General features: G+C 27.8%; 2 protein-coding genes across 4 annotated transcripts in view; both read left to right on the top strand.

Annotated features, from left to right (window-relative positions):
* LOC106691925 (uncharacterized) overlaps positions 1–4,293 on the top strand; it is a gene marked incomplete at its 3' end in the record, with an annotated part of 20,229 nt that extends 15,936 nt beyond the window's left edge. For all 3 annotated transcript variants that reach the window (XM_067050983.1, XM_014437829.3, XM_014437830.2), the window contains 7 exon segments: positions 430–487; positions 828–895; positions 1,634–1,682; positions 1,754–1,809; positions 3,174–3,240; positions 4,079–4,119; positions 4,233–4,293. In XM_067050983.1, coding sequence (XP_066907084.1) covers positions 430–487; positions 828–895; positions 1,634–1,682; positions 1,754–1,809; positions 3,174–3,240; positions 4,079–4,119; positions 4,233–4,293 — 400 coding nt within the window.
* A 2,207-nt stretch (positions 4,294–6,500) lies between these two features.
* Positions 6,501–11,776, top strand: LOC106691924 (uncharacterized). Its single transcript, XM_014437828.3, has 5 exons — positions 6,501–6,649; positions 8,614–8,746; positions 10,032–10,223; positions 10,332–10,440; positions 11,545–11,776. The coding sequence occupies exons 1-5, from the start codon at positions 6,577–6,579 to the stop codon at positions 11,755–11,757; spliced, it is 720 nt and encodes a 239-aa protein (XP_014293314.1). The 5' UTR covers positions 6,501–6,576; the 3' UTR covers positions 11,758–11,776.
* The last annotated feature ends 1,969 nt before the right edge of the window (positions 11,777–13,745 follow it).

Genomic DNA, 13,745 nt, shown 5'->3' with positions numbered 1-13,745 from the left:
TCACCATGCTTTTTCCATCTGAAGTATTTGAGGTGATTAAATGAGATAATGATTCTTCACCTTGAGAAGTCGAATGAAAAAAAAGGATCCATACTAATCATTAATTGTTTTTTTATTAACTGTTTTAAAAAATCGATTCATTGTTGTAATAAATTAATTTATTTACTCTGTAATTATTGCAATTATGAACAATATACAAGAAACTGTATGTATTTGTATGTAAAACCTTCATGGCATAATATCTAATTATTTTGTAGTATGTTTTTATTATTATTATTATTATTATAACCTAAATAGAAAAAGAAATCTATCTGCCAGAACTATCATGAGCCTACTAACAATTTTTGAAGTAAAATTTAATCTGTTTTATTTATTTTATTTTATCTCTTTAAGATATAATTTGTATTGATAATATTCAATTTTCTATAGATACAAAGGTTGAAAAAGATAGTTCATCGCCCATGGTTTCTCCAAACTCTTTAAAAAAGTAAGATTTTTTTTATATTATTGGTTTCCTGATTTGCTTATCTCATTTTTACTTTCTTTACCTTGTGGTAAATTATATTTACAAACTATAAATCTTCTGACACATTGTAGATACTCATTTGTAAGATAGTTTAATTGCCTGTAAAGCTAAACTCAATAAAAATAATTATCACCATCAATATTAGCAAAGATGTGACAACTAATTTTTGTATCAGATGTTGCCCCTACATGATGGTAAGGAAAGTAATTTGGGTAGATACAAAAGATATTAGTGCTTTGTAAATATTACATTTCATCAATTTGATATATTTCAAAAATATAATAAAAATATACCATTTCAGTAGTCTGGACCAAAGCAGCCTCAGAATTAGAAGTGATTCATTTCTCAAAAATAATTTAACCATGAGCCGTAAGTGTTATTTCTTAAATATGATTTAATATTTGTGTTTGTCGAAACTTAAAGACCTTGAAAGACAACATTTCGACCTAAATTGTTGGTCTTCATCAATTATAAAATAAAAATCTACATTGTAGGTAAAGCTAATGAAGATTATAAAAGTTGCATCAAAGGGGATAACGAAGTGGATGTCTAAAATGTAGTCATTTTTAACTAATCAATTTCTATGATATTGTCTATTTTTTTGTTTTCCCTGTCAGTTTATATTACCCTTTACATTAAATTGCTATTACGATGTTGCTAAATTATTTTCAACTTATTTTATATGGTGCTCATCCATATCACTCTACCTTGTACTTATTTTACATTGCTCCCTTTTGTGTTATATATTTATTTGTTCTGTAATACTAATTTAGTTATTACTTTTACTTTTACCTATCACTTTAATAGTAATTTTTTTCACAACGGTGAAATGATACCAATGAGGGCATAAACATAGATGTTAGTATAAATATGGGTCTAGCATGAAATAATAGTCAAGTATCGTAGTTTGGTTTTGCATCTGCCTCATTAGTGCATTTGATATTTTACTGTACACCGTCTTGATTCCGATACCTTTTATCTATCCAACAAACACAAATTGATCTATGAGCTAAAATGCCCACAATTTATCCATTTCGAACATAATTTTTAGCTAACTAAAATTTTCTTGTTTGATTCTTTTTAATATTATTGTTCTCTTTATTACAGATAAAAATAATAGAGATTTGGCATCAGATGCATCTCACCTAGAAGTTAGGTAGGCTGAAATAATCATTAAAAGTTAGTTTTGTTAAAAATTACCTACATTTAATTTGTATTTATTTACAGTATCATAGAAAACATCGGCTCAGACTTGCAGCACGACGTGGAAGCCATAGCTACAGGTATTAAACTTTATTATTCTTAAAATGATTGTATTTTTTCTCCATTATTAATAAAACTATTAAAAATGAACAGGAAACAATAATACATACAACAAAATTTAATACACTAAAAGACGAAAAATAAAGAAGTAAGTTGAGATTACACAAAGGTCGAGGAAGAATAAATAAAAATAATAATAAATAAGTAAAGAATGAATCAGGACTTACCCACCTGTTCCAGTTACGAGATTTTGAAACAGTGACAAAAAATCCTAAGTATATGGAGTGGATGGAAGGCGACTGTTAAATGGTTTTATTTCAAATACGTGAAATGCAAGAAAGATTATTATAAAGAGTTCAATTTTAGTTCTTGAAGAATATATATTATAATAATTTAATTTTATTTAAAATAAAATAAAAAGAATTTCGATCGTTTTAAGACTTTTTTCAAATATAAAAGATAATTTGGGTTCAAATTAAGAACTTTAATACTAAATAGATAATTGAATTTTATTATATAAAAGACTCTTAATCTCAGGGCGGGTTGCTAGGCAATCAGAAAACAGGCACTTACAAAAATTACTCTTAATTTAAATTAATATTTCTTTTATAAATGTATTTAAATTTAGTTATAACAAAACTAACCAATTTCATATACTCTTCTTTTGATGATTCTTGGTATCTTCTTTTCCTATAATCTATGTCCTACTCAAAATGGCTTCCAGTCAAAAAAGTTATGTCTCTCTCACAAACATGGCTTCCAAACTTTCCCGCTTCCAGCCGACGGACGTCCTCTCACCAGGCAATTCAAACTAGAGTGACCATCTCCTCTCCTCTATCTTCGATGTTTACTGATCAATCCAAAAATAATCGATTGTGGTACAATCGCTCCGCTTTACTTGCTATGGTTTGTGATGCGAACAGTCTATTGACAATTGTTATGTTTTTCTATTTCTTCTTTGATTTTTCTTTTTCTATAATTACTGTATAGAAACAACAAAGGTTGAAAAAATTCAATCCATCTTAACACAACCAACCCAACGAACACTTTGGAAGGACACGCACCGCCATCTTTCTTGTTTTGAAACAGCGTATTTCTTTTAGACAAAGAAAACTGGTTAGCTTGCTTTTTGATTTAAAATAACAAATAACAATATTAAAATGATACATAGTAAAAACCCTTTATACATCAAAATGAACTATTTACTAAAAAAGAGCATATTACAATATATATATGCATTTATGATTTAGTAAATATTTACTTAATTAAACTCATGAATAAGATTATTTGAACATACGCCCAATCTTAAGAATGCTATTTAATAGTGTTCATTGTACTCGTTATTCTTTTTTGGTGAATAATAATGCTAAGTATGTAATTTCAGGTGGGAATACCAGGAATGAAAGTAACGTAGAAGTGCACAAGTTATCAAGATCAATGGAAGAACAAAGGTAATTCATAAATAAGCAACTTTTTGTTCCGTAAAAACTTCATTATTATTGTTAACAATATCACACAAAAAAAGTTCTTATGAAACTTATTAGGAATAAGGGGTTTATTTCTAGACCATGTTTTTAGAGCTTAGAGCGGAACCAGTCTCGGTGGAACTATTTTGCTTCCAATCGTGGCCTGCTGATGCTGAAGAAGTATTTCTGCTGAGTAACTTCTTCGGAGTTGCCAACATCCTATACATCTATTCATTTATTTTATCCTCCTGGATAATATTTTTTAATTTTCTGAGATCCTCATACAAATATTTGCTGATAGTCCTGCCTAACCTACTCTGTTCATTTCAACCAATATAACATCTTCTTGCAGGAGATCGAGAGGTATTCCAGCTAATGCTTGCCTCACCTCGTGAAACATAGATATGCCCTAGTGACTCATAGCAAACCGTTGAAATGTCATCAGCCTTTTTTTCTGTTGGTCTGAGGGCTTATGGCATTAAACAAGGGATACAAACCTCAGAATAGTCAATATCATACTCTTATAAATTGTAATAGTTGCCCCCAAAAGGCCTTAATTACTAATAGAAGTTCAGTTACGGAATCAAAAATAACTGTTAAAAGTGGTAAATAATAAGATGAAATTTCCAATGTCTCAATTTATTAGGTCCTCTCTTGTATACCTTTTTACCCTCTCCAAATCTATTTCTATAACAGCCCAATTTTTAAAAATTATATATATATATTATGATTAGGGCTGTTATAAAATTAATTTAATTTATTAACTTCACACTTTATTATTCATACTATGATATCAATAAAAGTTTTTTGATTTATTTTTCAGTTCTCATTGGCAGCCAGAAAGTTCCTCAAAATTAGCTGAAGGTATGGTATTTTTTAACTGTAATAATAGTTTTATTTGCAATTTAATTTTCCTATCTATATTCATTGAAGATCTCTTTATTATTTTATATCTATTTTTTTTCTTTAATTTTTAGACACAACAATTGAAGGGAAAGAATTTTCAACTAGCTCTTTAAAGATGGCGCCTGATGAAAGGTACTTTTAAGATCTTTAGCACATCTAAATATGATGTTATAATAAATAGTAGTGCTAATATTTAACAATTCCTAAAAAAAAATAATTGATAATTGCCTAATAATAGTCTCTTAATTATTAGTTTATCTAATGAAACTGAACCAGGTCTTAATAAATAATAAGACTTATGTATTATTTTTGAAAAATTAAGATAATATTTATTGGAAGCCAAGTTGCTATTATTTTCACTAAAATATTGTGACAAATGTTTTTTTTTTTTTCATTTTCACATATTTTTACTTTCACTTACCTATACTGGAAATATATAGTAAGGAGAAGTATTTATAGTGAAAAATTTGGAATACCAGTTTTCGATAGAAATACATTTTTTTGAGGTCCCTGAGTCCACGTAGCCAAGTTTCACAAAGGTCTGTATTCATATCCTAGCTCAAACACTAAGTACGAATCTGAAATTATTTAAGGCTGGTACATACCTGGGCTGTGTGGCAACTTTTTCAATGATTATTCGACTGGCAGTGCCACTTTATAGAATCAAGTTTTCACATTTGTTTTAGCAGCTTTAATGATTTTTTTTTTAAAACTCGGTACATCAATGTGCAATTAAATGGTTTTTATTATCAGTTAGTTCTCATCATCCTCTTTGAAATAGTCTGACAGGGACAGGGCTTAAGTGATGAACATATTAGTAAGGATTTTATTGTTATTTCTAATTTTAAAAAAAGAAATGTAGATGATTATTGACTCTTTTAAATTGGTTAGAAATGGTAAAAAATATATATATATATATATATATATATACTTAATGTATTTTGGCTACTAAATGGTTTATTGGTATAAATGTTGTTAAATCTAAATATATAAATCATTAGAAAAGTAATATTTGTTTTTAATGCTTGCCATTACAATATATTGCATTTAAGGCATTGAAATTTTTTAAAATCAAGCGGTTGATTTTTTTTAGAATGCTGTGTTAAATCATTAGGTGCACTTGATGACAGTTGCATATTCTGGAGCTTATTATGCTGTTCATTGTAGATCAGATTGAACCAGTGTATATAATTTGGTGAAGAGTGAGTAAACACTAATTTAGTGAGGTGAATTTGAGACAGCTTCTGGGACAAATTTGAGATGGCAGCTGAGGTCAAATGTGATTTTAAAGTTCTCGGCAGATATTTACAAATATGGAAATTATAATAAAAATACCTGCTACAACATTCTATGCAGTAACTATCAGGGTTTTCCAACAACTATAGGTCGATATTAATTTTGATAAATTAGAGTTTTTATCCATGTATGTAAGAAGTTCCTTAATTTATGTTAATTTTTAATGTTATGGTGAAATATAGTTCTACTTTATACATACTTATTTGGCAAAAATGAATGAAATAAATCACATCTCATTTTTACCCAAATGTCTTAAAATTATTCTAGCTTAAAATATTGTAATCATGTATCTGAAAAAATTATGTTCATTTTTACCTATGCTTGTCTTTTTTTTACCCTAATAGTAGGATAAAAATGAGAAACAATGTTATTTCTTTTTTTATACAAGAAATGGTGGATTTGGTAAAACCTTTTGTGCTGTTAGTATTCACTAATGAAATTTCCATTGAATAACAGTTTTTTTATTTATATCAACAAATATAATCTACCAAAATTATTAAATATTGTTTTTGAAAATTATATTAGTAAATTCATAAATAAATTGAAGTTAAAATAATATTATATGGCATAATAATTTAGTTTTGTCAGTAATCAATCTGGGATGTATGATATATACATTATATTATGGAATGGTGATTTTTCTACAAAATTACTTAAATACCATAATAAAATAAAAATTTAAATAATTATTAAAAAGGTTAAAAACTCTGTCAATAATTTATAAAAGGATAAAAGATGGAAATATGAATACATAATGTAAGTTGTTAAAATAATTGTTTGTATCTAAACTGTTGTTATTTATAAAAACATTTTAAAACTATGGATTTGTTAAAAATATTTGAAGAAGTAGTAATTAATTATATTGGTAGTTAAAATGAAAGATTTTTATATTTTATGAAGTAATACTCAAGATGGGCTTAAACCACTTGAAAACATAAAAAATTAAATAAATGGCTTAATCATTATCCAACAGAATTAATCCTTGAGTAAACTTGTTCCAGCTTAAAGTTGCTTCCTAAGTGTGATTGATCCTTTCTTTTTATCTAATCTTAAAATGCATGACTTAAATTATTTAACAAATTATAATTTCCCAAGCATTGGAATAGTTTACTTGGAACTATGAAATCCATTTCTTCATCACTGCATCCTTTAATTTTCCTGGAACTATTGTTATTTTTATCAGGCAGCAAAGGTAAATGAGTTAACTTCTTTTTTAAATTTAAAAAATGGTTTTCTTCATCATTTTTGAGTATATTTGAGGTTTTAATATTTGACCGTAGATCGATATGAGGAGAAGGTGGTCAGCAAAAATATTAACTCACTTATCTGTACTAACGTTTCAACCTGAATTTAAGGTTCTTGGGCGGAGATTCCATATAAAGTCACTGTGTCAATGAATTTAAAGTCATAATTGACTAAATCTGAATCATTTCTAAACAAATGTTTCCTATTTTAAATGGAAAAAAAGGGTTTAAACTTATAAAAAAAAATTAACCAAAAGATTCTATATGGAAAAAACATCTTTTATTTTAACTAGATTCCTGTAACATCATTATTAATTTAATAAATCTCAATATTTTTGTCAAATGATCAAAATATTGACTTTATATTTGAATCAAGATTATTTTTTAAAACAAAAGACACATTCCATTATTCTAATATTTTAATCAGGCCAACTTAATAATCTTTTGTCTTTTTATATTTGAGTGAGTGAGAATCCAAGTGATTAGTTTGTGAATAAGAGGTCCTTTCTTTCTACATGCACCTAAACCAAATTTGTGCTTTAGCTTTAACAAAATTGTGAACTTATCAATAAGTACTAGTTAATTTCACAATTTTCTCAACACTAAAGTAAAAAAACATATTCACACAATAATTACTTTTACCTCTTGATTTATAGCCCACTAATTCTTTCTTTGTAAAACTACTTTTCATTTCTTCCATATTTTATGTATTTATGATGAAAGGAATATGGTCCGGGTGCGGTCAAAGTGGTTGGGTTTTTTTTTTTTATGTATTTATCTTTTATCCCCATCTTGAAATTCAATGTATGTATATTGCAATTGAACGTTCTTTGTTACAAGAAATTCAACTTATAGTACTTGTTAAACAGAAAAATTTGAATTATTTATAAGTGGATTAAATTTAAACAAAGTAAATGTTCAAAATAATCACAGCTAAATTTGAAGGAATGAAGTTTTACAATATTATATATAAAGAGAACACAAATAAACCATGTTTAAAATTTCTTTTTTAATTTTAGAAAGGAAGTATGAATTCTCATTTGATTTTTTTTATTTAGTCTTTATGTCTACTAGAGTTAATTATTAGAAATCTTTATTGGTAAGAAAAAATTTAAATGTTACTAATCAAGATTCATTCATATTTTGAATATATGGAAGGTCTGGTGTATTCTATTGAATGACTTGGGTCAAGATGTGACAAGCCTCACTTTTTAAGAAAATTATAGTTTTGTGCAAAATTTTATTTTGCTTCTCTAAATAACTATTTTATGTTGGTTATTATGGAATACCACAATTCTCACTATTTACCTACAATATTATGGAATATGAACTAATTGTAGAATTTTTTGAGACTGCTCAACTGACAAATTTATATCATGTGGATTGTCATATTCTTGCTCTAAGCCCTTCCATTCTAAACAACCAAGTACAAAAACTTATATTGTATTGTACACATACAATTTTATGTCATGTTTAACCAATATTTGTTTTCAAAGAGAAAATTAAAATTTTTACAAAAACATTATTTTTTGTATAAATAAAAATATTCCAAAACAATAGCATATTCTTGATTGAGCTGTGATAATTTATTACTAAAAAAATCAACGCATCATTCTAGGAATAACTCTTCTCAACCTTCTCTTTGTAGAATACCTATGTAATTGTTCCTAGCCTTAGGAATGATTTCTAGGTATCTCTAGAATGACGCATTAATTTTTATATTTTTTAAAATAGTATACAGTTTTTTTCATTGTTATAAATAAGGTATCAGTTTCAGCTGAAATAAGTATCTTTCATAGCAATTGCCTATAATTATTTATCTTCTGTTGAGTTGAAAAATATATAGAAATAATATCTTTAACATTCAGCAAATTAATAAAGTAAGATATTATTATACTTTATTTAATTACAGGAAGTTCAGGGAAATATGAAGACAAGACGATAACAGATTACACTTTGAAGTTGCTACTACAATTAGTTCAACAGCAAGTTGGCCACAACTTAGCTTTACCAGATCAAAAGATTTTAATCAACCAATCACAAATGTATTATTAAGTATTTTTATTACAATTAAATTAATTTAAAAAAAAAAGAAAAGAACCTAATATGAGCGGTTTCTGTCTCCCTGCAAAATCTTGAAACAACTTTCGTAATAATTATCTTGTTTTTCATAAGAACAGTTTTTATTTATTTTACTTTCTTTAAGAATTTCATTTGTTATACTCATATTAAATATTATAATTTATATATTTTGTTTATGCCTTAAAAATACATAGACTGAAGAAGGGTTTATTAATAAAACAGACAAATGCTCAATTTTCAAAATAATTAAATATTTTAGAAAATAAATAAAGTTTTGTATTTGTAAAAATATAGGAGACATTATTACTTCTGGGATTATACTCAAACTATTAATATGTTATAAAAGTATTGTCCATATTTTCATATCTTTATTGTAATGATATTCTATTTTTATTAAAATAGTAAAATTAATGTTAAGTACAAGACTTTATAACACACAGCTACTCTATTTTTTATCTCACTCAACTAATTAAATTAAATAATATCCGAGCATATGACTCCAGTATCAGGGTACTAATTACTAATAACTACATCAGCTATTAGAGGACCTCATAGCTCACTGCTCTGGGGTCAGGGTCCTGCAATGCTTAGTTTGAAAGGTTGTGGGTTCAATTCGATGACCTGGAGAAATATATCTTGACATTTCAACCTTGGGGCTTTATAGGTCCTCAAGGAGGACTTGAGCCATTAAAAAAAAAAAATCAGTTATTAAACAATCTGAATTTGGATTATGACTCACGGACATTGCTAAACGTTAAAAATGTTATTAATACAATCCTGACAGATAGTTGGGTACTGCATGTCTTTACCATTAACAAAGTTTGGATCATTTGAGGCCATCCCAAAAAATGAGAAATGTCTTCAAATATTGAAATTGACTTGAGTATCAAATTCAAAAGATATAGAGAAAGTGGACCTTCAATTTATTTCCACTTAATAATTTCTTTAAGGAGCAAGGTAAAATTAGTCTGAAAAGCTGTAAAAAAGCATTATCTGTCAATGATATACTTATGAAGGATGGATCTTTCTAAAAGTTAAGTTCAGTGTTGTGATCAATTGCCATAGTTTGCATCACTTTTAGTGATTTATACACTTTGTAGCACACCTTATGCACCACTTAAATTGTTCATAAACCTAATATGATATCCGATATCTACAAAAGATTGAAATTATCAGTTATTAGACACAATGATTTTAATATTAATGATAAATTAACAGTAATTATTGCAATATTTATTTTATTTTTAGTTTTATGAATGCTTCTATCAGCGATGGATCACTTACTGATCCCAGTAGCTTTGCAATAGACACGACACATGTCAATATGACTACATTGGAATTCCTCGTCAAAGTGAGCTATACTTCGTTAAGTATAACTGGCAAGTATAGCTTATTCTTGGACAATGAGTATGTCCACATGGAAAGTTCCGATGAATTCAGGTAACATCTTATAAATTAATACTATTATTTATCTATATCTATCTACTATTATCTATTTATTAATACTGTTATTTATTTTTTTTTTAATAACAATTAATCTTGGAGCAGCATTGATATTGGAAACATGGATACGAGTATATACATGAAGCTTAATTTTACTGAGGAACAAACTCTCCAGCTGGAAAATTTCATTGTAGACTACAATATGACTGTAAAAGTAAGAATTATGAAGGATGTTTGTTTGAGTATGTGTTCTTAATTCAGAGTATGTAAAGGAGAAGAGAGGGAATGACATTTCACAGTTCTTAATTGTTTAAACCTAATTATAAATCATAATTAGGTTGTAAAATATGTCTTCAGTAATAATAACCAACATCAGTAATTTAAATCCTTACCCTCTTCTAATATCTTTCATATTTAAAAAATATTTTTTATCTTCACATTTTTCATTTTTATCTAATTTCAGAGCAATCCTAATTGCCTTTAGGTGTTCAAGTATACCTATATATTTGTAATCTTTTAAATATTTTATTTCATATTTATTTTTCTTCCTTTTCTATATATGCTTTATTTACCTTGATCAATTTGCGATCATAATGGGACCCACTCCTACATAGCCAATCAGAATCAAAAATTGATGTTCAGAATGATTGTATAGAGGTGAGATACTAATGGATTACCAAGAAAATTTTGAAATGGGGACAGTACTGAGAAAGTGAAGGAGAGACTTTGAGTACTTCGTTCATATCCTGCTTTCACTTTATTCTTGCAAGAAAATGACACAATAATGGCTAAACTAGCTTTTTTTCTATTATGAATAGAAAGAGACAAGGTTCTTACTGTTCAATATCTCATTTATAAATAATCTCAGTTGGACTAATAGTGTAAGAGATCTTCATGATTTGACAGAGTTTTGAATGATGAACGTAGTTCTGACTAGCCATGTAAAGGCCCCTTAAAAATGTACCATAAATGCTTGAACATGTTATTTAAAAATACGTGCTCTGTGGTTCCTAAGCCACTTCCCTCCAAACTTTCTCAACCAGTCTTTGACTACAGACAAATTGATGGTACAGAATTTGACCTCGGAATCTTTGATCAATTTCTTGAATCTTTTGTACACTAAACATTGATTATTAAATCTAATTACAAAGACATTTATTAAAAATACTAAATTTGTTTATGTCTCCATATTTTTTACTGTTTCCTAAAAGCATTTTAAAATAATAAATTGAAGACCACGAAACAGGTCACACAACTCTTTAAAACAAGCATTATTCTTACTAACTGAATAAATAACTTAATAAATGATCTTTTACAGATAGACATAAAGTATCTTGGAGGAAATAAAGATGTCAGTGATACTTTAAATAAATTAATAAATGAAGTAACACCTGAAATTATTCAATCAACAAAACCTGATGTTCAAGCAATTGCAATGAATGAGGTTTCTGAAAAGAGTAAATTCCTTTTAGGTGGAATGACACTACAAAATTTTATAGACTTTGTAAATAGTTTAGTTCAAGGTCAATAAAAATAATTTATATAATATATTTATTTGTTCACTGAACTAAAACCCCGTTCTCAACATGAAATCCTTTATATTGGGATATGCAAGGAAAAATAAACTTGATAAGATTGTACAGTAATATTGTCTTATCTAAGGGAATTATATAATACAATATTACAATTGAGTGGATAATTAATAATTATTAGGATTAGGCATTTTTTAAGCCTGTGTTTATTTCTACAGAATTATTTTTCCTATAATGGACTTTTCCATCATTTGTTTTGCATGCACAAAAAATGTATATTTTTTACTAAACAGTTCATTTAGTGGTGTATTATTATTTCCAATAAAAATCCATCTAGTCTCCACATATTTCCTCAATGGTATGTAGTAAACACATATTACTGTATTTTACTTCTATTCTGGTTTTCATTTTCAAAAGAATTTAAAAAATAAACATTTCTTTTATAACAAATTATTACAGATAAAAAAATTGAGAATCTCCCTTTTCAATACATAAGAGTGAAGTATAATGAAATATGAAAAAACAACATGAAATCTTTACTGTTAAAAAATTATGTACAAATGCATCCATTCCATTTACATGCTCAAGTTATTCAGATTTAAATAAAATATTCTTTTGTAATAATAAAATAACTAAGCAATATTCTTAAAATGCGGTTGACATTCTCTTTTTTGGCATGCGAGGCTTTGGTAGCGGTGGAAGGGGAAGTTTCAATACGAAGATTTTACCAGAACTAAATCCGCTGACTGGTACGAGACCCACTACTCGTGCAAGCTGAAGTAATCTAATAAAAATATCAGAAAATGTTAATATAAGGTTTATTTAAAATTTGATATAAATAAAAATAGAATAATCCTTAATATTAAAGCTTAAAGGATAAAAAAAAATTATAAAAAGTTGAGAGTTACTCAAAGTGGGCTCACATTTTGTAGTTGATATTAATTTTTTGAATTACTATTAATTCTCAGGCACTTTTTTGCGGTAAACACTAAGTATTCTAAACAATAATGTTCACTTTTTAACTTATTTTATAAAATAACTTTCTCCATTATATCAGAAACAACTATTTATTTGTATCACATTTTATTTTTGATGTTTTCCTTAAAAGAAATAAATTTTTTATTAACTGTTCCTAGAAAAGATTTATAAAAAAATTGACCAAGTTAATTCAATTTTATATTCACTCCTCAATTCTTAGAAGAGTAAATATATTTTGGGGTCCAATATTCACAATGAAATAAGTCTGAACAGAACAGAAAGTAGCAAGAATTTCTCGTAAACAGTTTAATGGATTTTCATTACAGATATACCAAATTATTGGAAATAACATTTACTACAACTTCTATTCTTTCCACCTTTGCATTTAAATGAATGGTTTTACAGATAATTACATTAATCCCTATTAAGTTGAACATAAAGTTGAATGGCAGGGCCTAATCTCCACCCCCCATTTTTGCTTAGAAGGAAAGTAGGGTTATGGGACCCTCCTGGTAATTAGAAGCTACAACACATTGACATCATCAGCCACCACACACGGTGAACTTCCAAGTTCCTCACATCTCCAGTCATAGTTGACCAAGGAAAGCACCAGTCGACTGAATTTCCTCTGCTTGTGGATGACCTTCGTCAGTAGTGGCTTCGGGATCTCCTCGATACCCATCCTGGGCAAATACCCATCTTAGTCAGGATCATTTATTTAAAGTCACAACATGGAGCTTGCCAAAGAGGTCATAAAATGAGGTATTCTGTCATAAACATGGTAACTGATGAAATGAAAATTGTGGAAGATCAATTTTTAAGCTTCGAGGATAATATATGGTACTTGAGGACCTGACAGCTGAGCAGGCTAGGGCAAGAGTCCCAGAGCGCTTGGTTCAGAAGGTTATAGGTTTGATTCCCACCTGGGCTGGTCAATATTTATTTCATGGCGGCCCCGAGAAATGAACCTTTACATTCCCACTCTGTGTTCCTCAATGGAGGATTTGAG

Source organism: Halyomorpha halys, unplaced genomic scaffold (assembly GCF_000696795.3).
Source record: "Halyomorpha halys isolate HHAL.00 unplaced genomic scaffold, Hhal_1.1 Scaffold5072.1, whole genome shotgun sequence".
NCBI classification, from domain to species: Eukaryota; Metazoa; Arthropoda; class Insecta; order Hemiptera; family Pentatomidae; genus Halyomorpha; species Halyomorpha halys.
The sequence above is the reverse complement of the archived record's forward strand: the minus strand, read 5'-3'. Positions and strand labels throughout refer to the sequence as shown.

Excerpts from the sequence above, each read along its gene's own strand:
- LOC106691924 (XM_014437828.3), top strand. The coding sequence starts at position 6,577 with ATGAAATCCATTTCTTCATCACTGCATCCTTTAATTTTCCTGGAACTA. Across the intron at positions 8,747-10,031 it reads TTAATCAACCAATCACAAAT|TTTTATGAATGCTTCTATCA; the intron begins GTATTATTAAGT and ends TTTTATTTTTAG. Across the intron at positions 10,224-10,331 it reads GAAAGTTCCGATGAATTCAG|CATTGATATTGGAAACATGG; the intron begins GTAACATCTTAT and ends ATCTTGGAGCAG.